This window comes from Sebastes umbrosus, chromosome 5, assembly GCF_015220745.1.
Source record: "Sebastes umbrosus isolate fSebUmb1 chromosome 5, fSebUmb1.pri, whole genome shotgun sequence".
NCBI classification, from domain to species: Eukaryota; Metazoa; Chordata; class Actinopteri; order Perciformes; family Sebastidae; genus Sebastes; species Sebastes umbrosus.
The window spans coordinates 33,673,467-33,698,353 of record NC_051273.1 but is presented as its reverse complement, the minus strand read 5'-3'; the positions used below and the strand labels follow the sequence as shown (position 1 = coordinate 33,698,353).

The window sequence follows — 24,887 nt, the reverse complement described above, 5'->3', positions numbered from 1 at the left end:
GGCTTTTATTTTGAAATGAAAGCAGGCAGTGTTTATTTAAAAATAAGTCTTTACTTTTTTCATCTCCGTAACATTTTTTTCAGATAGACATCGAAACTGTAGTGATGTTGCTGGTATGTTATAGTCAATAGATCACCTTCACTTTCTGTTGTTGCTGTGAACCACGCAAGGCTTTTGTGCTGATAAAACACATCAACGTGATAGTAAACATGAAAAGTATTCACTAACCCACATCTCTACCAATGGGCTGTAATGATGGTTCCACCAGTGTACCAATTAGGTTCTTGGCCAGGATGAAGATGCTTCCATCCCTTCACATTCCCATCAAAAATACAGGTTGTGTAAAGGACCGAAGCTTACACTGATTCACCTATTAAAGGACTTCAAATGCCAAATATGCTTTGTGTGCATGAGACAGAGAAAAGTGAAAACAGTATAGGAGGATTCTTCCCTGAGTAAGCGTTACTGTAAGGCTCTCTCATTCATGTTGATTTAAAAAATCAACTCCATCCATCACATGTAAGTGACCACGTATACACAGCCATACACATACAGAGCAATATCACTGGTACCAACTGAGCCGTAAGCACAGATCTCAGAGTGTGTATCCGCGTAATGAAGCCCAGCCTCGGCTGAGCCGTACACATGCACGTTCAGCAAAAAAAACCATCAGCCCTCTCTCTCAGTCTCTTATTTATTCCTGCTGTTGCTTGCTCTTTCTTCTCTGTTCAGGCTGGGATACACAAGCCATATTTTTCACTATGCAGATGGCCAGTCCTACCGTGAATTTTGACTTGTTGCCCTCAGATGATTTATTCCTTATAATTTACATACCACTGATGGAGAATGGAAACTATATATATTCTATATGACTAGACACCCTTTCTTAATGTCACTTTAATGTGTCAGGGAGGAAGATGACTTATTTCAATGTACTTCAGTGTAACTTTTAATGAATTAATTTAAAATTGTCGGTGACAGTGCCTAAGGGAATGGCAGACTGGTGTGGTGGTTCCCCTGTTCAAAAAGGGGGACCAAAGAGTGTGTACCAATTACAGGGGTATCACACTACTCAGCGTTCGTTCCTGGTAAAGTCTACTCCAAGGTGCTAGAAAGGAGGGTTCGGCCGATAATCGAACCTCGGCTCGAAGAGGAACAATGCGGATTCCGTCCTGGCCGTGGAACAACAGACCGGCTCTTCACTCTCGCAAGGATCCTGGAGGGGGCCTTGGAGTATGCCTATCCAGTCTATATGTGTTTTCTGGACTTGGAGAAGCCGTATGAACGGGTCCCCGGGAGATACTGTGGGGGTTATTGCGAGAGTATGGGGTGAGGAGGTCACTTCTCTGGGCCATCCAATCTCTGTACGCCCAAAGCGAGAGCTGCGTTCGGGTTCTCGGCAGTAAGTTGGACTCGTTTCCGGTGGGGGTTGGCCTCCGCCAGGGCTGCGCTTTGTGGGGGGGGGGATCTTATCGCTGCTTTATGCAGATGATGTGGTCCTGTTGGCATCATCGGTCTGTGACCTCCAGCACTCACTGGATCGGTTTGCAGCAGAGTGTGAAACGGCTGGGATGAGGATCAGCACCTCTAAATCTGTGGCCATGGTTCTCAGCAGGATACCGATGGATTGCCTACTCCGGGTAGGGAATGAGTCCTTACCCCAAGTGAAGGAGTTCAAGTTCCTCGGGGTCTTGTTCGCAAGTGAGAGGACAATGGAATGTGAGATTGCCCGGAGAATCGGAGCAGCGGGGGCGGTATTGCGTTCGCTTTACCGCACCGTTGTGACGAAAAGAGAGCTGAGCCAGAAGGCAAAGCTCTCCATCTACCGGTTAAATCTTCGTTCCTACTCTCACCTATGCTCATGAGGGCTGAGTCATGACCCAAAGAACTAGATCGCGGTTACAAGCAGACAAAATGGGTTTCCTCAGGAGGGTGGCTGGTGTCTCCCTTAGAGATAAGGTAAGAAGCTCAGTCATCCGTGAGGGACTCGGAGTAGAGTCGCTACTCCTTTTCGTTGAAATGAGCCAGCTGAAGTGGTTCAGGCATCAAGTAAGGATGCCCCCTGGGCGCCTCCCTAGGGAGGTGTTCCAGGTACGACCAGCTGGGATCCCCCAGCCAGAGCTGGTTAAGGTGGCCTGGGAAAGGGAAGTTTGGGGGCCCTGCTGGAGCTGTTGCCCCCCCCGCGACCCGACCCCGGATAAGAGGTTGAAGATGAGTTCGAGTGATGAGTGAGTAATTAATAAATAAATTAATTGCTATTATCACAGGGTCAAGACCCTGAAAATGGTCACTTACTCAAGGCTGCTAACTGACGTAGTTCCATCACAAGTAACGCTAAGAGTAAGCATTACTTATGAGCCTTAGAAAGACAGATGCATCAACGTGTTTTCAACATCTGGGTAGAAACAGCCTACTAGGGGTGATTTGAGCAATCTGATTTCAATCTGTTTTTATTGCTCTTTGGTTACATTTACACTTTACGTCGTTGATTGTCTAGAGACACATAAACAGACTAATGGCGTGTCTACACAGGAGGCATTTCAGCTGTGTTTTTCAGTCTTCCACCTCACAGATACAGTCCTATTTTACTCACTTCAGATGTCTTCGCTATGTTCAAACACGATAAACATGACCCAAAGAGTATTCTTAAAGGAACATTTCGCCAATTTTTATGTGGATGTCCAGTACGTACTATATTGACTGAGTTCACCTCAGCAGCATGGCTGTGAGAGCTACGCATGCGGTGCCTAGATGTACCAGGATACATTGTGCCCAAGTTTCTGCCGCCAAACCCCAGTACCTCCTCAATCTTTCCGCCTCACAGAGGTGGGGCGTTTCAAATACGGCTCCATGTACAGATTTGACACTCTACAAAACATATCTATATGCAATACTACCATATTATCATCCAAACTGGTAACCTGTTTTTGCATTGCATATATTGTATACTATGTGTTTTGATTGCACCTTACTGCTACCTATTTTTGTTATAATTTGCACCTATGCAATTTCCCTCGGATGGAATAGAATGCAATGCATATCGCTTCTGAAGTAAAATGGGAATGACCTCTGCATACGCCAGCAGGTATGATTCTGCATGCATCTGACAGGTGTACCTGCAGCCAACTTTGATAGTCATTTGTGTGACAATAAACAATGTATGTATTTATAAAAACAACTTCATTCAAACCAACACGTTACAAGGTGATATTAGATTTTCAAATACATATTAAGCATATTGTAGGCTACATCATACTTTGACACAAAGTCCAGATCAGTCCCAACAAAGTAAAAGTGTCCATCTTTAGCCAGATTCAACTTTAGCAGCATTATACCACAAATGATTTGCACATTATGTTAAAAGCTCGTCCGTTGCATCGTCCATCATCATCGGCCATTATTCACGTGTATTTTTGTTTATGTTGAGATCAGCTGTACGTAGCGGAGTATCGTAAAACACTTTATTCAAACTGGACAGAAACAAAATAAATCTCACCAAAACCGTCGTCGTTACTCTTTTTCATATTTCCATATATATATATATATATATATTGTATGTGGTTTGTAAAACAACTTTATAAAGTCTTGACTACATATTTGACTAACCATTCGGTACAAAATATGTTGCTTTTAGTTGACAGTAAAATGTATCGTGTAAATATAATTGGGTTGGAAATATAAAAACTGTCCAGAAAATGAGAATGAAACTTTTTAATCACAAAAGTTTTAATGTACCACATCATTTATATCCTCTTCACCAGTTCCTCTTCCTGTTGCAACAAACGCTGTCAGTTTACACTGCATCACCATGGTTCTTGTTGGCCTAAGATGCTCTCGTCTTCCCTCTCTCTCTCTCTCTATTTGTATTCTGTGACGCTTACTCACCCTTTCCATCTTCATTTGTTTCTCTCATTCCCCGCTCCATGTTTACCCCCCCCCACCATCGCTTTATATCAGCAAGAAATCATCTCTCATCATGAGAATAAAATATGCCTCCTTTATATTCAACCCCAAACATTGGGACATTGGACATTAGAATAATTTAAATGTAACTGCTGCAAATTGCATAATGTCTTAGTTCAGATGCTGTCTTACTCACTCTGCCGTGGATTTGTATTCATCTATTCAGCATCGTATTGCTATTCACGGCCTGATGTTATTGGAACACCAAACACAGTGTTATTGATATGGCTGTCATATTGTCACAGTGTTATTTTGACAAGGGCTATGTTTCAAGTTCACATACCACACACACCCCCGAGCACCAGAGAGCAGCAGCAATATGCACAATCTGCATGCATGTCTTAATATACAATGCTGTACGTTGCCCAGGTTAACCTTAGAGAAGAAAAACATGTTTAAGATGTCAATGAATGTATATAATGTGTATGACTGTAAGCAAATAAAAGTGTTAGCTGCTAAGTTAACTTGACCTTTAGGCCTAGGGATGGGGCGATTTGTCTGCATAATCAACGTTATCGATTACATTTTACATTTTGATTTGCATAATGTGCGTAGGCGCATCGCAAGAATGGCTGTACCCGGTCAAAGCGTGGATTCCCCCCGGAGAACAAGCTGCAGGTAAAAAAAAAAACTCCCACGATCCTGTGTGGAAGTATTTTAGACAGAGACCCAACAACGTGGCGCTCTATAGACTCTGCGGATTAGAAATGGCTTATCACAGCAGGTGTGAAAAGCATCGCGGAGCGTTTTGTCAAGGCGGCACCACGTCCTGTTTACTTTTTGTCCCCACCAAAGCATGACATATTATGATTATCAGAAGAAACAAATCACCGGCACTCACAGATAAAGAGTCTTTTTTAGTTTATTTTGGGCAAACTAACGAACGCGTTTCAGCTGTAAGCCGTCATCAGCATGATCACTCAAGACGTAATGCCAGTTTTAAATATTTCAGGTGAGGCACAGACAACCAATCAGGAAAGGGACTACATGATTACATGATAGGAATCATCTGTGGATGCACCGCCAGGACACATCGTCTCGCAACAACAGAGGCGTCGCCAAAACAGAGTTGTCAGAAACAACCAGCAATACAATGAAAGAAATATATATCTATATATATAGATATATATATATATAAACTGGGGAAAAAATTATCTCGTAATGTATTTTACATTACGCGATAATTTACGTAATGTATTTTACATTGTTGGAAAGCCTGTTTATTCACCTTCACAATGATGTCCAACTTGTAAGGATCATGCATTTGTGGGATGAGCAGCACAGCTGATTATGTGGGTAGCGCTCAAGAAATATTTGCCAAAATGCTCCGTCAATGGTAAACAGTGTATTCTCCTGTCGGTATTGACTCTTGTTTTGAGATATTTGGTGGATTGGATGATTGAACTCTGTATCAGTAACAAGGAACAAACAAGACATATTGGCTATTTTACACTTTATTTATTTGATAAACCGCCAGGAGCCTCAGTAGCGGTGGAAGATCCATACGCAGCCACAACAGCCTGGCACCTCCTCCTCATGCTGATCACCAACCTGGTCACACGTTGCTGTGGGATGGCGTTCCATTCCTCAACCAGGATTCGTTGCAGGTCAGCCAACGAGGTTGTGTTGGTCACTCTAACACGTACAGCACGCCCAAGCTGATCCCACAAGTGTTGAATTGGGTTGAGGTGTGGACTCTTGGCAGGCCGTTCCATTCTCTCTACTCCCACATTGTGGAGGTAGTCTGTGATAACCCTGGCCTTCAATGATGACAAGCCTTGTTTTGCCAGTGAGGGAGATGCCCCCCCCCCCCCCCCCCCCCCCCCCCCCCCCCCCCTTGGGCGCTACCAACATAATCAGCTGTGCTGCTCATCCCACAAATGCATGATCCTTACAAGTTGGGCATCATTGTGAAGGTAAATAAACAGGCTTTCCAACGATGTAAAATACAATGCCAATTAGCATTGTAACAACAGAGAAATAATCTACCAAACACAAGTTTCCAAACTTTGTTTTTCCAGTTTATATATCTTGAAAGCCTACATGGCAAAAGCTGCTCCATAAAAATAGAATGGTGACACACTCATCAATAACACATAATTGATATACATTTTCTATAGCCTCTATTGAGGAAAGACATAAATAAAATAAATCTATGCTTACAAACTGTACAATATAATCTCATGAATGCTCAGTGGCTCCTGGGCTGAACATACCTAGCACTAACAAAGAGCACAGAACAAAATTCAAAAGTAGAGGGAATCAATCGCATGGAAAATATAATAAAGACATTTTTTCCAGAGTGTACAGTGGAAATGCCATAGAAAAAAATCATAGAAAAATGTATAAAGATATTATAGGAAATATAGCAGAAAAATGTGTTAAGATATCAAGAAAGATATGTAGAAAAATATATGCTAAGATATCATAGCAGCAGCATACAGCAAGCTGTCCTTCCTGCATTTGTCAGTTTAAACTGTGTTGTGTTTAGCCTGGATTATGACTGTAACTTCATATTTGTGCAATATTATCATACAATCTGCACACCGAGCTCTGATTGGTCAGCAGGCGGTGCTTTTATACGAGTTGATCTCTTATCTGGAACATCTAACCTGCTCCGGAGCAGGTTGGCTGTTCAGCATCAGTTACCATGGTGATCTATCCCCGGTAAGAAGTGATCCACCTTTGTAGGACGGAAAACCCTGAAGGGTTAACCCTGAAGTTACCTCGCTAACCCTAAATCCTGCTTCATAGTACAGGCCTCAGGCTGACAATACCCATGAGCCTTGGCCACAGTTGGCATGCAGAAGAGGCAAGTCGGAGGTGAAAATCAGAGCAATAGCCAATTTAAAGCATTTTGTCGTTAAAGTTGAGAACCAGATACGGCTCCATAGTTGTGGAATTCAATCACAATTGAACTAGAATTCAAAAGTGAATTGTTGAGGCTACAGATGGTGTTTTCATTTTTCTCAACGCTGTCATCTTTAGCTTCCACCTGCTGGTAGCGTTGCACATCACAGAGTTTAAAGTTCAGTTATTGCATGTTTCTTGCAGAAATGCACCCTGGGAGTCATAGTTAACATCTACTTCTTTTTTTATTTACACATTTGACTTTTTGTAAAAAAAAAAAAAATGGTACCAATGATTTCATTTTATTTGTGAGAATCATCTGGTGTTTACTTGTTGATTCATCTGAATCATGGCCGGACTAAACCATTATTCCTCAGTATTTACCACAGCAGGATCATTTGGACTGTTAATGGAGTAAAAGAACTGATTGATTATACACTGGATTGTGAAAATGAGTTTATTGATCGTCCATTAATGAATTAATCTGTGGACTTTGAGTCTTCTACCTCGGTACTCTATTGAATTGGCTCATTAACTGCAGTTCACTGTTGCTGCTGGATATACTAACGTTACAACCGAACTCTTCTTCAATTCCCTGGAGTCAACGAGCGGTGAGCGGTTCTCGACAACGCTGCAAGCAGCAATTCTGGAGGCCGAGCAATCGGCCTGCTCCAAAGGGGCACGCACTGTAAATGGGCACACCGTTCAACATCGGTGTTGAGAATGTGTTTGGGAGTTTTTTTTCTATTCCACTCCATGGCAGTGTAAAATGAAGCATAAGTGCTGTTGCTATGGTTACGCAGTTTAATATAGCACGCGCGCTACTATTGACGAGCAAAAAGAAATGGTAACAAAATAACATGAAGGCCTTGGAATATATGCAAGGTGCTCATGCTAATTCATCCACAAATGGTTGATGTAGAAAAGTGCTTGTGCTATCACGGCCGGAGAGACACTGCAGTCAGTCACTAAAGCGGCTGATTTTCACTGATTAACGCTACTTTAACGAGAAGAGGAAGTAATCAGTGGAATGAGCTGCAGTGATGTGAGGTTAGATGAGGAGAACCTGTAAACAGAAGGATACTGGGACAAACAGTTCAGAATCAGAGCTGAAGGAGACACACTGTACATTTACCAGAGTTGCTATTCACAACCACCTCATCAAAACCTGCTGCTATTTCTGCTTTTTTATGTTAAATTATCTTCTTTTCTCATCTTCTTCCTCAAGCCCACAGAGTTTTACTGGGTGGTTAAGTGAATGTTTGATTGGGCTGTGCTCAAATAATCAAAAAACGTACGTGTCCTATGTGTTTTCCTAGACCCTTTTCTTCTTGACCTCAATGGAAAATGTCATGAGGTAAAGACGTGAAGGAAAATTTATAAGGACCTAGGAAAAGACAACCGTTGTACTAAGATAATCAGACTGCACTTAAACTAGGCTACATAAATATGCCACGGCGGAGGTTATTTACGTGGGTCTGCCGTGGTGCTGCCACAAGGAATTGTGGGACGGTGTTATCCATGGTCCAGTGTACCCTATGCTAAAGGAGATAAGAAAGGAAGCACTGAGGCATCTTTCCTTAGCATTTAGAGAAATAAAAGACATTTTGACCGCACCGAGGGTGTCACCTTCACACACACACACTTATATACAGTTTATACTGTATATATACAGTATATATAGGGCTGTCAAAGTTAAAGTGTTAACGCAAAATTGTTTTAAGGACACTAATTTCTTTAACGCATTAAAGGTCCCATATTATAAAAAGTGGGATTTTCATGTTTTTTTTATTATAAAACATGGTTAAGTCCTATATAAATACTATGAAAGTATCGAAACGCGCAATCCACAGGGAAATATACAGCCCGTATTCAGAAACTCTGCATTTGAAACAAGCTGTCAGGATTTCTGTCCATTTGTGATGTCACAAATATACAATATTTAGACCCTTTACACAGATTTAAACGTAAAACATTCTAAACGTGTCCCAGTTTATTCATGGTTGCAGTGTATGTGAATGTCATCAGCTGACAGCAAGTACACATGGACCCAAGCTGTTGCCTAGCAACGCAATTCTGTTGCAATTTCGTCGCAATTCCGTCGAAATGCGCTAAAACGGAGCATTTCAGACAGAGCATTTTCATACAGGCATATTGAGGCCGACAGTATGAGGAAAATACAGTTTTTTTAACATTATAGCATGTAAACATGTTCTAGTTGAAACAAAAAATACAAGTATGAACCTGAAAATGAGCATGATATGGGACCTTTAACACAATTGATATTTCGGAGGTTGTAGCGGGCTCCTTTTTAAAGCTAGAGTGAAGATACTGGCATCATATGAAACTAGAAAACCTAAGGAATCCATTTGCACAAACTATGTCATACTAGCTTTTCACAAAGGAGGTTAAATAACGCTGGCATCATGACAGCCCTAATGTGCAAACATTCCTGAGTGGAATCCAGTCACACAACTGAAATAAACTCTTTTTTATTTACTTTAATTGGTACATTGTGTAACCTTCATGTTGAAAGTGGGCAACATTAACGTATTTTTAATAAATGGCAAATGTAGTTACTTCAAGGCCATATATAACCTCAGCTGTAATCCTCAGTCCTCTGAGGAAAGCAGCAGTTTGAGTGTTGAGGCTGTAAGCAGAGGGTGAGGATTCACCGTAGCTCCACCTTACTGATTAGCGTCTGAAGCAGCTCCAACTCCATAAAACCTTCCAGTGACTTTACCGAGACATGACTTCAGTGACCGAGCACTCCTCCGTTCAGCTGCCCTCTCACTCTCCACACTCTGTTTCCAGGCAGTTCAGCTTTCTTGCACACAAAAAAAACTCCTAAAATCCTTCTCTTTCATTGAGTTCCACAGAGTTCAGCTCATCTGGAAGTCTCTGAAACGCCAGGATAAATTACAGATTTTCACTTAAAACTAGACAAAGTCAGTTAGTGGTGTAATGGGCTCGAGAACATAAGCTGAAGTGAAATAAACTTTAAACACTTTAAGGCTCCATGGGCTATGTTCACTTATTTATTCTGTGGTTTTATTTGATTATTTTGGCGAAATTTAACACAAGCCCTCTTGCTCAAGACAAGCTTGTGTTGTAATAAACTCTTTGTGTTCAGTTTTATAAGACTTTATTTTATGCTTGCTCAAACCAACATAGGCACAGTTACGTTTTTCAAAATCACGGGTACATTATGCACAGCTTATGTGATACCTTCATAATTACATTAATCCTCCAATACCGCACCAGCATTTGAGTGTAACTGACCTTTCTGAGCTTTTCTATGCACCAGTGAGCTGTTCAAATAGATTCTCAAAACACAATCACACAATACCTAAAAATGTACGGCAAACTTTGAAGGCCTTTTTCTCAAAACCATAGCTCAATGACTCATTATGTATATTTTGCTTGATATTTACACACAAAAACAATACTGATAAGATTCTCCTCTTTCCAGCAGTGTGTAAAAGTCAAAATGTGTTTCCAGGTAAATGTGACAGTGTCACATATAATCATGCTGCCATTATTTCTGTTGTTCTGGGTTACTCATCTAAAGTGTCATTGTCCTATTTCAGTCACATGCTAACACACAGTGGACAGGCAGTGGTTTGTGTTAATTAGTTGAACAGAGCAGACCTATAGGTTGCATCCCATGATGATTATGAACAGGCCAGCAGTTGGGAAGCAAGTCATGGAAAGTTTACTTTACAACTTTATAACTTTCCTGTCCACTCTGAGCGCATCGACCATCACTCTCTCTCTCTCTAGCACACACACACAATGCTACTCCTATAACATATGCATCAAGCGGTGTGTGGGTAGAGTAACAAACGTATTGTGAAGCAACAACATCCTTCATCATTTTGAAAGACCAATGGCCATCAGTCCAAGACATTACTGAGGAAAACAACGTCACTTTGAATACCAAAAAAAAAACTTAGCAAGGAAGCAATATCCACAGCAAACATTTAGCTCCATTATTCATCTTGTCATTGGTCAAATGAGGTCCATGCTGTGCTTCATTTGTAGCCAAGAGAGTATACACCGATCAGCACGGACTCCACTAGACCTCTGAAGGTCTGCTGTGGTATCTGGCACCGAGCCGTCAGTAGCAGATCCTTTAAGTCCTGTATAAGTTGCGAGGTGGTCCATGGTTCGCACTCGTTCGTCCATCACATCCCACAGCTGCTCAATTGGATTGAGATCTGGAGAATCTGGAGGCCGAGTCAACACCTCAAACTCGTTGCCGTCCACATGATGTAAAAGAAAACGTCATTCATCAGACCGGGCCACCTTCCTCCATTACTCCGTGGCCTATTTTTGCCCCGCGCGTTTCACAGCAACAACAGACAGTGAAAGTGATCTATTGACAGTATATTGAGTTCATACCAGCAAGATTACTACAGTTTCAAAGTCTATCTGTAGAATATGTTATGGAGATGAAAAAAAAGTAAAGACTTATTTTTAAATCAACACTTCCTGCTTTCATTTCAAAATAAAAGCCCTCAAGCGTTTTTCTGTGGACAAGATTCCTTCATTTGTTAACACAAGGCTTTTATTGTGAAATATGTGCTGGACAGTGTTGTAGAACATGCAGTGACTTGGAGAGCTCCATGAATGAATATAGTACAGAATGTTAATTGTCGATTATTACTGTTATTTACAAATTACCACACGTTTCTTAATCTTTCTCTGTCTAAAATAAATATAAATTATATTTACAATGAAATGAAATGACCATTAAAAGGCAAACTATGTAGAAAGAAAGGGCTGACAGCAGCAGAAATGCAGCAGACACGCAGCAGAAATGCAGCTGGTGTGAACACCCGACGCGTGAATTGCGCAGCCACCACGCCACGTAGACGCCACGCGCTCCTGACGTTCCCTGTGTGTCCCGGGCGTTACGCTTGCCCATTTTTTCTGCTTCCAACACATCAACTTCAGGTACAAAATGTTCACTTGCTGTCTAATATATCCCATCCACTGCCAGGTGCCATGGTAACGAGATAGTCAATGTTATTCACTTCCCCTGTTAGTGGTCTTAATGTTATGGCTGATCAGTGTATTTTCATTTAAACAGGAAACTCATAGAACAAATGAAGAATGCACAGCAGCAACCAGATAACAAGATTGTGATCCATGACGCTAGTCATCCTGGTGCCATATCACGGCAAGATTCATATCAGCTAGATAAAGATTTGTCTCCCCAAGACACCATCACCAGCCAGAATCAGTAGCAACTACAGCCCGCGGCTTCAAAACAGCAGCTCAAGGATTACGCTGTAAAAACACTCCACAAACTAAATGTTCACATTTGGGATACGTGTAGGACGATATGCGGAGAAACAAAAGCCATAAAAATGCTCTGATGTACTTCCCTATAGCTGGGAGAGAGAGAATATATTACAGTAGTATAATTAGCAGGAGGGATAAGTATTAGACGGGCCAGGATACTAGCAGTGGGAAACCATCTTCTAGGGATTTGAACTTAATCCAGTTTCTCTCAAAGTAGCTCTGCATACTTTATGCACCTCTTTGAAGTATAAATTGAAAAATAATTGAATTCATAAAGTTTCTACAGTGACGAGCTGGAAAAAAACATCTGCTGTGTTTTGCTTTGACACCCCTATTGAAGGAAAAAAAAACATCGGAGGCCCTTTGGCTGAAAAACAAAGGAAGAGTGGGGAAACATGAAATAGTAAAAACTAGCAGAAGTCATCTATCGGTGCTAAAGACAGCCTCTCTATTCCAGACGCATGTTGCGTGTCATCCGTTGAATATAGAGCTACTCAGGCAGATACCACAATCACTAAATCACGTATTGAGTCCCACAAACCAAACAGCAATTACTTCATACCGAGAAATTTTCCCGTCTAGTCATGCAAATCTGTTAAAATATGCTCCCCCACGGTCTCCTTAGTCACCCTCTTCTCTTTCTCTTTGGTCGTTCTCTGTCTTCAGAGCTCCTTTTATGTGTCTGTTCCACTGTCTCGCTCTCGCTTCTCTTTTTCCCAGACTCAATACAAAGTAACTCGGGCAGCTTTGTTTCTCTTATTTTGCTGTTCCTGATAAAGTAAATAATAGAATTATCAGGCTTAAAGAAAACTTAGGGTAAACCCGGGGAAAGACGCCCCCCCCCGGAAACAATGGAAACTGCTTATAGTGATCAGCCGCTTATATCTTTCCTCATGACTCATTTTGATGAATACATACTTGGTAATTTATGCATAACATCAACTTTATTTTCAAATTTTGACACTGCTCTTGTTTAATCGCAACATAAATGTTACATTAGCAACCGGGCTTACCATGTGCAGCCCCTCTCAGCTTTCCAGTTATACCTAACGTATGCAATTCCAAGACTGTTTAGGGACCATAGTATGCATAAATATTCAAATACACCATATTAGAATGGGCCAAAATAACACATTTGTACAACATGCAAAAAAACTGCATTATTTTTCCCCCAAACTGCATGTGATTATCATAAAGTGGGCATGTCTGTAAAGGGGAGACTCGTTCACATATCTGGAGGTCAGAGGTCAAGGGACCCCTTTGAAAATTGCCATGCCAGTTTTTCCTCGCCAAAATTTAGCATAACTTTGTAGCATTAGTTAGCGTTCTTCCAGACAAGCTAGCATAACATGGTAACAATGGATTCTTTAGGTTTTTTGTAGTTTCACATGGTACAAGTAACCTTAACTCTAGCTTGAAAACTGAGCCCGTTACAACCTCTGAAAGAGAATAGCAGCCGTCGGATTGTTTAAAGGTCCCCTATCATGCTCATTTTCAGGTTCATATTTGTATTTTGTTTCTACTAGAAAATGTTTACATGCTGTAATGTTAAAAAAAAACAACTTCATTTTCCTCATACTGTCAGCCTGAATATGCCTGTATTTACCCTCTGTCTGAAACGCTCTGTTTTAGCGCATTTCGACGGAATTGCGACGAAATTGCAACAGAATTGCGTTGTTAGGCAACAGATTGGGTCCATGTGTACTTCCTGTCAGCTGATGACATTCACATACACTGCAACCAGGAATAAATTGGGACACATTTAGAATGTTTATGTTTAAATCTGTGTAAAGGGTCTAAATATTGTTTATTTGTGACATCACAAATGGACAGAAATCCTGACAGCTTGTTTCAAATGCAGAGTTTCTGAAAACGGGCTGTGTGTATTTCCCTGTGGATTGAGCGTTTCAATACTTTCACAGTATTTATATAGGACTTAAGCCTGATTTATAATAAAAAAACATGAAAATCTCACTTTTTTATAATACGGGACCTTTAAGGGTTAAGAGTTCATAAGGTCCAATGACCAAAACCTAACCACTTGACTGGATGTTACTGTTGGATCTCATCTCTAATTAGCTAATTTAATCATCTAGTTTGTGAAAACGTGGCTTATTGTACTGTAGTTAAAGGTCAACTACAGGCCACGGTAGTTCAAGAGGACAAAATAATGAGGGGCTGTCTTCTATCTACCTTACATCCCTCTCACAGCTCATACTGGTCTCCGACAGACACAGAGTACCAGAGGTCCCTGATAAAAAAATTATAATAAATAATATATGAATTAACCGAGGACTATAGTGGGTGGTGAAAATAACCCATTTAATTTAATTAGTAACTGTAATCAACTGAAACAAGTGAAACAAATACTCCCATCATCCTCACAGATGGTTAAGCTGTGGTTATGTGTGGGTCTTTTGGCGGTTATGGATGGGTGGGTGGGTGTGTTTCTGGCACCTTGAAATATAAATTTGAGAGAAATAAATAATGAAAAGTGTGAAAAACTCAGAGAGGGAAACCATGGTGACATGATTGTCTCAGTTCAGTGGCAAAGCCAGTTATCTCACAGAGACACATACACTCTGTCATCCTGTGATCCTTTGGCTTAGAAAGGCAGCGTTCGGGTTGACAGAGGTTTGTATCAGTGTTTGCTACCTGGTGGAGAGTTTTTTATCTCTCGCTTCCACTCTCTGTCTACCATCTCTGAGTCTTTCCCTTACGCTTTGGACGTAAATAGATCAGAGCCTGGCGAGAAGTCAGACTGTTGATAATGGTGATCTTAGACTTTTGGGGGCATCAAATGATCATCCTTGTCTGGTTCCCTACCTCTCGCTTTTACAACAACTCCATCTTTTCTTCTCTATCCTTCTTTTAGTGCCTTCATCACTAGTATTCACTTTCTGTATCAGTGTCCAAGTGACTAATGGGGACAACAATTTTTGAAATTGGTCCAGTATTGAGGGATAACACTGCAGTCGCCAGCCGCTAAACAGGGTATAATGTAATTCTTTGGGGCAACCTGGCTCCGTCAGTTTACGTCTACTAAAGTGCTTGATTTGTCACTGACAGGCTCAGATTGTAATTATAAGTGTCTGAAAACATTATGGAAAGGACCCTACAGAGAAATTAAACGTTTTTCTTACCTTTCCATTTGTCATTGTGTCATGTGGCTTGTTGCCGAAAGAGACGATGGAGACGTGAGTGAGAGTCGGAGAAAGGAGTGCCGGTGTTGTCAGAGTTTGTTGTGTTAGATTACAGAAAGTGTAGCTTAGTGTTATCTAAATGATTTTTGGCTGAATGTTTAGCTCATTTCGACAATGTGGATACGACACAAGATTTAAGAGCAAGACACAAAATAACAGACAGACCAAAACAAGCGAAAGGTAAGAAAAATGTTTCATGTTTCATTATCTAATCAGTTAACCCCTTTAGGTTTGAAATGGACCTTTTCATTCTCTCCTGAGATATCACTTTCACAAGAATGGGACAGACAGATGATCACAGTGACCTTGATCTTCGACCTTTGACCACCAAAATCCAATTTGTGCCAAATTTGAAGAAATCCCCTCAAGGTGTTCCTGAGATATCGTGTTCACCAGACGGATGGACAACTCGAAAACATAATGCCTTCCGGCCACAGCTGTCGCCAGTACAGATGCGTAAAAACTTATTTTTGTTATTTGCCTCGGGAAAATGTCCGGTGTTTTAACATGGTAAATGGTAAATTGACTTTTCGAGTCTTCTGACCACTCAAATTACTTTACACTACATGTCAGCATTCACACATTCATACACTGACGGCAGAGGCTGCTATACAAGGTGCCAACCTGCCCATCAGGATCTGATCCAAATACTCATTCACATACCAATGGCACAGCCTTCAGGAGCAGTTTCAGGTTAAGCGTCTTGGTCAGGAAGGACACACCAACATGTGACTGGAGGAGCCATGGATCGAACCGCCGATCTTCTGATTGGTGGACGACCTGCTCTACCTCTGAGCCAGAGCCACATGTTATTAAGTAATTAACAGTGGAAAGCAACGCTTTTCATTATAAAAGGTATCTTTATCAGTATCGATATCAGCGATTCTAGCCCTACTTGGTAACGGATCGAAACCACATTTGGCAGTATCGCCCACCCCTAAAACACAGGACTCTCACCCAGGAGAGCACTGTTCGTGTCCCATGTGAAACCAACAATGTGTTGTTTGTCTTTGTGTTCACTGCAACTCAGTGCGTTAGAAAGTGACACCACGGGGTTCTGACCAAGCATCGGTATGTAATGAGTTGGGATGAGAATGGGTTGAGTAATTAGGACGGGAGCAAAGGAGGACTTGAGGTGACAGAATTTCCTGTTCTTCTGTCAGCTCTCAGTGCCATCAGACAGAGATTGAGTAGGATTTGTTGGTTGCAGTTTGTGAACACAACGTTCAAAGTTTGCCCTTCCTCCCCAACGATTCAACGACACCAGTTGCACACGCCCCCTGACTGCGGTATAGGGTTAGGTCGCTCGCCAGCGGGTGGGAAAGCCAACCGCAGATTAACTCTTGTATTCATGTTTTTATAAAGGTTGACGTCCAGAAACGTCACAGCGCACAAACACAACAAAATAAGAAAATGTAAATTAGTGCGGGTCGGGAGCTTACCTGTGAAGAGCGTTTATCTTGTCGGCCGTGATTCCTTTCAGCAGCTCCTCCAGCAGATCTGAGCTGTCGGATGGAGGAGCAGGCGGTTTGACGGTAGATGTGTGAGTGAACCAGCCAATCAGGAGACCCAGGACAAACAGCCCCACCCCTGCCAGGAAGTACCTACGAAGAATGAGGGGAGAGATCAGAAATGAATCCAGAGATAATGTCCACCTGCTAGCTTTTAGTTTTTGAATCTTTCAACAGCATCTCACAGTACTCCTGAATGAACTCCGGTCAAGAGATCATGCAAGTAATTTGACTTTCTTTTGACTTTCCATCAGGTAGGCTACTTACAGAACATCAAAGGTAAGACAGTGCTTGTACTTGATGTGCAGTTTGACATTTGATAGGCTGCTATTACCTTTCCATAGCAGCTGAGTCAGTATTGGTGCTCAATGCCTAAGGGCACCATTCAGACCTTAACTTCAAGTACCCTGCGGTGATGCTTATCGAGATCACATGCAACCTTTCCATCCTGACAGGTGCTGTGTCAATGGGAATGTTCACTCTGCTCTACGGGGCAGAAACATGGACCGAAGCACGATCAAGCAAGTTAATGATATGTGGTCTTAGCAGTGATGAGACAAAGGAAAGTATTTCCAGGAACTTCGGGGAAAAGGCCAATATGTATACAATATGTAAAGCCACACTGATATGTGTACACTGGTTGATGGTAAAGGGCCAGGACCTTCATTAAAACAACAGGTTCCATCATCCACCTTATCAAACACCATCCATGTACCAAGTGCCTATTATAATTCAGAGGACACAAGATAGTTTTGCAGCATTACACCAGGGAACAAGCCACTCAATGTAATGGCCTTCTCGTTTTTCCACATTGATTCATTTTCTGACCCTCTGTGCGGTGACTAAATTAATTAAAATGTGGATTCAAGTGGCTGAAATAAGGGGTTCTCCTAAGATTGTTAGGATAAAGAAAAAACTTGGATGCCGTGTACTTGAGTATTTTTTATATAGTTCTCAAAGTTATGAGTCAACATAACGCTTCAGCAGTAAATAAAGCAAAAAATGTCCTGGAATAAACAAAGCTGGTTTTGATTACACCTGACAGCAAATGAAGGTCACAACTGCATAACTGCTCTAACAACTTTTCTTTGCACATTCAGTGTTGTAGAAATTCTGACAATCACAAGGCTGACCGCCTCCTAATCAAAGACGGAACATGGAGCAACAGAGTTATGCGAGTTCACATCATCTTGGTGGCGAGGACTGTAAAAAGTCCATGGTTACTTTTAACAGCTTCATAGTTAATTTTTTCTTTATCACTACTTGTCTTTTAAGTGTTAAGCCAATACATTGTCCATGTTGGAGGATTTGGTGATGCCAGCTATGACGAATTCTGCTGTAGCAGATCACTGAAACACATACAAGTTGTAAATATGACCTACAGTACCTGCAGCAGGGAATTTCTGACTTGAGTTCTACAAAGGCAACTTCTGCAAAGTCCTTGACTTACCTGAGCAGGAAGCAGTGGAGTCGTCGTTGGCCTTTATGGCCCGGAGCCCTGGTGAAGTGGGAAATGTAGTTGGGATCTTCCTGGAGTCGTTCAAATCGTCCATGTGGTGAAACCGAGACAGAGGGCTGGATGGGTTCCATCAGCTCAGGGTCAGGATCAGGGCCGGGGTCTGAACACCCTGGAAGTGATAGCAGTGAGGAATGTGATAACCTACCTGTTTATGTTAAAAGTCCCATATTATAAAAAGTGACATTTTCATGGCTTTTATATTATAAAGCAGGTTTAAGTTCTATATAAATACGGTGAAAGTATCGAAACGCTCAATCCACATAGAAACACACACAGCCCCTATTCAGAAACTGAGCTTTTGAAACAAGCCGTCAGAATTTCTGTCCATTTGTGATGTCACAAATCTACAATATGTAGACCATTTCAAAGTTTTAAACGTAAACATTCTAAATGTGTCCCAGTTTATTTCCTGTTGCAGTGTATGTGAATGAATGCACTGACAGGACGTAAACATGGACCCAAACTGTTGCCTAGCAACACAATTCTGTTGCAATTCCATTGAAATGTATTAAAACGGAGCGTTTCAGACAGAGGGTAAATACAAGTATATTCAAGCAGACAGCATGAGGAAAATAACGTTTTTTTTTAAACATTAAAGTATGTAAACATTTTCTGGTTAAAACCCAAAATACAAGTAAGAACTTGAAAATGAGCACGATATGGGACCTTTAAAAATACCCACACTATCTATATACACTCTTTGGCTTTTTTTCTACCAGAAGGATAGTTTGAGTTGGATACTGGTAACTTACTAACAGCAGACTGCGACTGTAATGTTGAAAACAAACTGTAAATGGGATATGGAATAAAAACTGAATGCTTAGTTTTGAAACGATCAGCCCACACTTGCTCGAGAAGGAGGCATTTATGAGGATAGAAAATGACTGCTGATACAGAACTCCAGGCACAATTCAAAACAGAGTCCTTCAAAGCTGAGGAACTCAAGTCTAGCTTTAGGGTACTTAAGAAGTTTTCTCTCTTTTGCGACTGCTGGCAGTGGCAACTTTATCACATTAAAAGCAGTATTTTTCACAGTGACAGGTTGTTTCAAATTATGTATAAGGGTTTGTGAAGAACCTCTCTGCAAAAACACATTTTAAAATCATCAAAAGCATGAGGCAGAAAGTTGTTTTGGCAAAAACTTCAAGATCATTACATAAAGAACATTATATGAATGATTATGAGCATGTTTAAGTCATATATGCATCAGCAAAAGGTCATACATGTGGATGATGAATCCAGCATGAGAGGGTTGTTTATTCTTAATAAGGTGTATCACAGCACAGCATGTCATAATACAAACGTACATTATTGCCTTGAGTGAGCGAGCCTGAGATGTTGTTGTTGCTAACTCCGGGGCTAACCCCTTCTCTTTAATCTGCAGGTGACAAGCAAGACATGGGACTTGGCCTGAGAGCTGTAGAATTTATTAACCGACAGCCTAAACCGTACACACTGCACTGCTACCTTCACAGCTACGACGTTACTGCTAACTTCATACACACCGTCCGTCACACACGTCGCTCTCTCTCTCTCTCTCTCGACCGCATACTTGCTAACGTTACGGGCTGCTCGGCTGGCGTCTTGTCTCGTCACCCCAAATAACACATGAACTTTCTAGTAAACAAACACAACGTGCACCTCTCCTGTCTCTCTCTCTCTCTGTCCGTCTCTCTCGACAGCACACACCGACAATCGCTAACTTTAAGCACACACCACCTATGCACTGAGTTATTCGTTAAAAATACATAAATTGTCAGGAGACATGTCCTTAACAGAACCCAACCCGTCTTCAGAAACCTGAACCTTTTTGAAAGCCAAAACAGATCAAAAGGTTATTTCGGCTAGCTCAGTCAGTAGAGCATGAGGCTCAAACATACAAAGTCATGAGTTCAAGCTCCGCGTTGGGCGTTGATATTTTCATGATTGTATTGTATTTTTATGATTATAATCCATCCCATGTCCAATGTATATTTATTCTTTTTCTGTAAACTTGTAAAAAATTAATAGTCTTTCAAAAAAAAAGAAAATGACAAAGTGTCGGAGTATGGAGTACCAGAGCCACAAATGTCTTTGAGACTACCAGGACCACAAAAGCAAGCACTTTGTCCGCGGCCCGGGAAGTGGTGAGGCCCGGGCGGGGGTCGCTGTAAAGGTTGCAGTCGCGAAGCCACGAGCCATTCTCGCCCCAAGCCGACCGCCTCAGAGGAAATGCCGGTGGGGGCCAGCCAGCGCCGGGGAGAGGTACTGCGAGGGGATCCTCCCACACCGAGCACCCATCCCTAACCCCCTGAGTTGAATCCCCTGGGCAGACTGCGCGACGGGGGCCGTTACCGGACTCAGGCCCCGATTTTTTTAATCATTCAAATTTGGCTGGGTGGTTAGTAACAATTTTTTTCTGTGGTGTGACAAACCCAGAATGAATATTTATTTTTTGCTTTACACAGACTTTAAAGCCCAATTATCAACTGTGTATTAATTGTGTTTGGCTGCATGACCAGTTGAAGTGAAGTTTGTGATCTGCTGGTCACCGTGGTTACACTGTTGGAGGTATTCATTAATCTTATTACAAAACAAATTTTTTTTTTTTACACCAAATTAGAAGATATCTTAACTGGCATAAGGGTGCCAGTTCGGAAATTGTGTATTGTGTATTGAGTGTATACCAATTAAAGTGAACCCTACCTGATCTCTGGCAGTCTATGTGCTGCATCTGCATGCGGTCCATGCTGGGTCCTGGTTTCTGTAGCTCCTCCTTGTCCAGGTCCCAGTCGAGATCCAGACTTCCGGAGCAGTGCAGAACCTCACCGACCATCGGGCCACCCTGGTCATCGCACACCTTCCTGTATGCCATGTTGTCACCTGCATTTCAAATGCATCAAATTAGGTTCATTTTCTCATAGACTTCTATACAATCAGACTTCTTTCTGCAATCGGAGGAGGCGCCCCCTGCTGGCTATTAGAAATAATGCAGGTTTAAGGCACTACATGCTTTTTCTTAATAGAAAGCCATAGCTAATATTGTAACCAATGGAAACAGGAAAAATGGAGTATAATTAATACTAACCCTAAAGTCTTGTCCTAAAGTAAACCTCTTTTTGACTCTAGTCCTAAGCCTAAACCCACACAGGAACTGAAATAGCACTGTGTTAAAACCATTCTGTCAATTACCAGTGAGACAATGAATTAGGATACAGGAAGTAACAAATTCATAGGTTTGATTAGGCATGTCTGAGGCTACAAACACTGTGCATCAGTTTATGATACAATGAGGAAACATTTTACAACACTGGAAAGTTATCACGGGTCATCAGCAATCGCAGGGTTAACAGTAGAATCGCCCCATTCAAAGTGCTTGCATGTATTTGATTGCTTGATGCAGTACGTTGCCAGTTGACGCCCATTGTCCATTGGGGCAAGTATTTACAACTTTCTACAACTTTTTGTCAGACAACCCCAGGTTTTTTGCCAGAGCCTACTTGAAATGAATAAGGAGCTGGCCTATATACTGTACATGAGCCCAACTGAAACATACTATCAACATATCCTCTCTGGACAGGATTCTTCTCTTGTTTTGATCATAACATGCAAGTAATATAAAGTGAAAGTTAAAGATGATGAGACAAATTGACGTGTACGCTCGGGATAAACAGGGAACTTCACGAACGCGTAGCGGCTGCGTGATTGACGCGTCGGATGTTCACACCAGCTGTGTTTCAGCTGCGTTCCTGCTGCTGCTGCTGTCAACCCTTTCTTTCTACATAGAGTTAGCCTTTTAATGGCTATTTCATTTCATTAGAAATATAATTTATATTTATTTTAGAAAGAGAAAGGTTGACAAACGTGTGGTAATTTGTAAATAATAGTAATATTTGACAATTAAAACCCCGTACTATATTCATTCATGGAGCTCTCCAAGTCACTGCATGTTCTAGAACACTGCCCGGCACATATTTCAGAATAAAAGCCTTGTGTTAACAAATGAAGGAATTCTGTCCACAGAAAAAAATGCTTGAGGGCTTTTTTTTTTTTTTAAATGAAAGCAGGAAGTGTTGATTTAAACCCCATACTTTATCAATTCATGGAGCTCTGTAAGTCACTGCATGTTCCACAGCACTGACTGCTCATATTTTAGAATAAAAGCCTCATGTTAACAAATGAAGGAATTCTGTCCACATCAAAACGCTTGAGGGCTTTTACTTTGAAATGAAAGCAGGAAGTGTTGATTTAAAAATAAGTCTTTACTTTTTTCCATCTCCGTAACATATTCTACAGATAGACATTGAAACTGTAGTAATGTAGCTGATGTGATGTCAATATACAGTCAATAGATCACTTTTACTGTCTGTTGTTGCTGTGAACCGCGCGGCCAGACCTCTGTTCTCTAGAAGAGACGCAGCTCTCACGCGGGTAGTGTGGCTGCTCTAACCTGTTAACACGGACGCCAAAATAAAACAGGTAACGCAGCCGCCACGCGCTCCTGACGTTCCCGGTGTGGATGAGGCTTAAATGATTTAATAGTGAACCCACAGTGAACCAATCCTAGCAGGACTGACTATTCCTAATCAGCATAATGCATGCTGTATGCTATCCACACTAAGACCTCTCTCAACCTAAGCCAGAGTGTGTTTGTAAAAAGCCTGGTATCAGCCACCTGGGTCAGATTAAGACTGCTCATTTGACTCAAAGTAATGGATGATACATTAGTACTGGATATAGAAGGAAACGTGATAAGTGTGGCTAATAGCTACTTGGGCTAAGTGACTGACCAGAGCCTCTCTCAGCACACGATTATGAAGACTAAAAGCACCACAGGGTGCTGTGATGCATTTACACACTTTAATGTGACTGAGAGAACGCAAGTTAAGGTGAGGCATAGAGTTAAGTAAGTACTGGACCTGTGTGTGTGTGTGTGTGTGTGTGTGTGTGTGTGTGTGTGTGTGTGTGTGTGTGTGTGTGCGTGTGTGTGTGTGCGTGTGTGTAAAACCAGCTCTGGGTTCAATACAGCTCCTGAACAGCATCATTAAACCTCACCAGGGCTGGAATCACATGCTTGAAGACTTTGTGTTTGTGCGTGTGTGTGTCACATCTGACTGGAGATCAGCTATATAAAACCTCCCTGCTAGTGTCTTGGTATGTCATCAAGTTTAACAGTCCCTTTTACTGGCTCCATCATCAAAGTCCATCATGAATGGGCAAATGAAGTGCCCAATCAATAGCCGCTCGGGGTAAAAAAAATAGAAATAATAAAAAAACACTGTTAAATAAAATCAAACGCCTCAAAAGTGCAGTCGAACTTATAGGCCATTATTCAGTGAAAACGTGTCACTTCACAGGATGGTTTATTCAAATAATAATTACAGCTTCAAACCACCTGGAGTCAAAGTAAAGGGAAGAAAAATGCAAGCAGTAGCAGAAAGTGTAGTGAACAAAACGACAATGATCGAAAGACGAAGAATGTTTGGAACATGAAAATTATAATGAAGTTATTCCTCAACTCTTGAAACTTCTTCCAAAAACTGCATGTGACCTCTCAGGTCACTAAGTGGTGAGACGCTTAATTTACCAAGGCCTCACAGAAGAGAAACGCAACACAAATTAGTACCCTTTCTGACCATGAGCTAGTTTATTGAAAGATTCTGTTAAGCTGGGGACACACCATCAGTGTATAATGAAATTAAATGGCCATTATGAAAGGCAAACTCTATGTAGAAAGAAACGACCAGCCCAGCAGCAACAGCAGCATCGCTGCCGGTGTGGACATCCCACGCGTGAAATAAGCAACAGTTCAGCGAGGCAGCCCTCACGCACTGCTCACGCAGGCAGACCGGTCCAAGACTGAGACACAAAAACATGGGAAAATAGGGTTCCGGTTGAAAAATACCTAAATTATCCTTTATTACAGCAAGCAGCAAAGCACAGGACTTGGAGACAAAGACGTTCGTGTCCCATACCCGTCCCACGTTCGGTTAGGATTAGCCCGTTTATTTAACCAAGACACAGATGAACCATAAAACCGTTCTTCATGCTTTAGTTGCCAGGAGAGAATATTGTAGGGACAACAAATTAAAACTCTTCAGAGTTGTTACACTATTTAGTTTCAGATCTTTCCGATCTCCTATACCCACACCCATACAACTACACAAGAATATAATCACTACTGATGATTGTTAATCGGACATTTTACAATTCCAGATTACTTCAGCTCTGAATAGGTCATGCGATTGCTGGATTGCCCGTGTTTAGACACTTTTGTTTAACAAAGCAGATTCCAGAAGAGATTGAAACAGAAAGGAGACATGGGGAGAGAGGGACACACAGACAATTAGAGGAAGTGTCCTGGAGAGTATAGGGACAATAAACACAGTGAGAAGAAAAAAAAGACACAGAGGCAGTGGCAGAGACACAAAGCAAAAGTGTTGAAAACAGGAAGGCAGGAAAGAGTGTTTATAGATGAAGGAGAGAGGGTAAAAAGCATGAGGGAAGAGGTCTGGGAGTTCCCTGGCATCAATCTTCAATGCTCCACCACAC

At 41.6% G+C, this 24,887-nt stretch overlaps 1 protein-coding gene across 1 annotated transcript in view; it reads right to left on the bottom strand.

The window, feature by feature from the left end:
* The window catches only part of LOC119488138 (inactive N-acetylated-alpha-linked acidic dipeptidase-like protein 2), a 341,328-nt gene extending 319,163 nt beyond the window's left edge, over window positions 1–22,165 (bottom strand). The window contains 3 exon segments of the mRNA XM_037769477.1: window positions 16,769–16,930; window positions 18,288–18,465; window positions 21,042–22,165. Coding sequence (XP_037625405.1) covers window positions 16,769–16,930; window positions 18,288–18,465; window positions 21,042–21,210 — 509 coding nt within the window. The 5' untranslated portion in view covers window positions 21,211–22,165.
* Window positions 22,166–24,887: the final 2,722 nt, after the last annotated feature.